General features: G+C 57.9%; 1 protein-coding gene across 1 annotated transcript; it reads right to left on the bottom strand.

Annotated features, from left to right (window-relative positions):
• Positions 1-280: 280 nt before the first annotated feature.
• PPTG_19239 (hypothetical protein) lies at positions 281-1,312 on the bottom strand (the record flags this gene model as incomplete). Its single annotated transcript, XM_008917660.1, has 1 exon — positions 281-1,312. One exon carries the CDS (start codon positions 1,310-1,312, stop codon positions 281-283), a length of 1,032 nt encoding a protein of 343 aa, XP_008915908.1.
• Positions 1,313-1,500: the final 188 nt, after the last annotated feature.

The raw sequence follows: 1,500 nt of genomic DNA on the forward strand, positions 1-1,500 counted from the left end.
TCCTCGACAGGGAGATGCAGGTTCTTGTACAGCAGTAGCGTACACGCTTCAGGAATCGACGTGACCATGCTCGCGTTCAATACTGCCTTCATCTGGTTGTTCCGCAGGCCATCCAAGAAGAACTCGTACCTCATACGAGGATCGTGGTAGTTCAAGACTTCACACATAGTCGAAATCCGGTTGCCCCACTCCTCGGCAGACTCGCCACGCTTCCTCTTGACAGCCTTGAGTCGGCTCCATCTGGCAGATAAATCGGTTGTGGAACTGCACCCTCAGAGCTTCAAAAGCTGGAGTTGTACCACCACTCTTGACCAATCTTGCCCTTGAGACACTGCTCGAACGCCGTCAACCTCATCTGGCCGTCCATACCATGCGTGCACTTCTCGAAAGAACGCCAAAACGCCGCCGCCCTTTCACTCGTAGCGGTGTCAGAATAAAATGGAACGATCACCTTCACGGCGTTCCGCAACTCAGTTGGGATGCCCACTATCGGCTCGTTCCGTCCCAGGAGCGTTTCAATTCCTTGCACAGCATAATCACCACCGTGGTCGAGCGTCCGATTCATCACAATCCCTTGAGGGTACGCCGAACGCGTCTGATAACTTCCTCCTCGACCACTGAAGTTCTCACAGCATCCATGGCCTCCCATGCTCGCAGGCGACCACGCGGGTAGCATTCTATCAGAGTTCCACCCAGCTGTAGGCGTTATCGGAGGTTGGAACGGCGGGTACAGAGCACTCCGGCGTGCCGCGCCGTTCCCTCCATCGTTCCTGCTGGTTCTCGGTACCTGAATGGTCACTTCACCGTAAGACGGGATCGCAGCCATCGGCATCGCCACTGGCGTCGAAGCTGGCGCCGGTAGCGCCGCCCTGGGAGCCATCGAACCTTGGTACTCGAGCATCGTCGTACTAGCCGGTCGAGCCTGACCGACGAAGATGCTCCCTGTGGACGCCGGCACTGGGCGCGACACAGGCCTCGCCCTTGCAGGTTGTGGCGTACTTGTCGGCGTTCCAGCCGAGATCAACAGCCTCTGACGTTCCCGCCTAAACGTGTCGACCAACATCTCTTGCAACGCAGAGTCCGACGTCGGCGTTCCGGCCCTCCTTGTCGGCGTCTCCACTGCCCGAACTGGCGTCATTTCTTGCCTTCTAGGCGTACCACTCTCCGGGAACGGCATTCCAGCAACACTATGGCGTTCCACCACACGCGCAGAAGGGTGCCTCGCCGTCTCTCTAGGGTCGAACGCCGCACTGGCTGGCGTTACTGTCGCCTCGCGTCTTACTCGCAAGAGGTAGCGACGGCCTTGACGCATCGAAGGAGAACGCGTCTCCTTGCTGAGCTCTCGGGGTCGACATCACGGCTTCCGAGGTTTCACCGGCCGTCGTCCTCGCCGGAGTCGGCTCTTCGCTCTAGGTTTCCCTGGCAGGTATCATATGATTAACGTAGCTACGGTCTGGTATGGTTGCAAAACTGTCAAGGTTTACCTACTTCGACGATTCA

The sequence above is a fragment of the Phytophthora parasitica genome, assembly GCF_000247585.1.
Source record: "Phytophthora parasitica INRA-310 unplaced genomic scaffold supercont2.110, whole genome shotgun sequence".
Taxonomy (NCBI): Eukaryota; Oomycota; class Peronosporomycetes; order Peronosporales; family Peronosporaceae; genus Phytophthora; species Phytophthora nicotianae.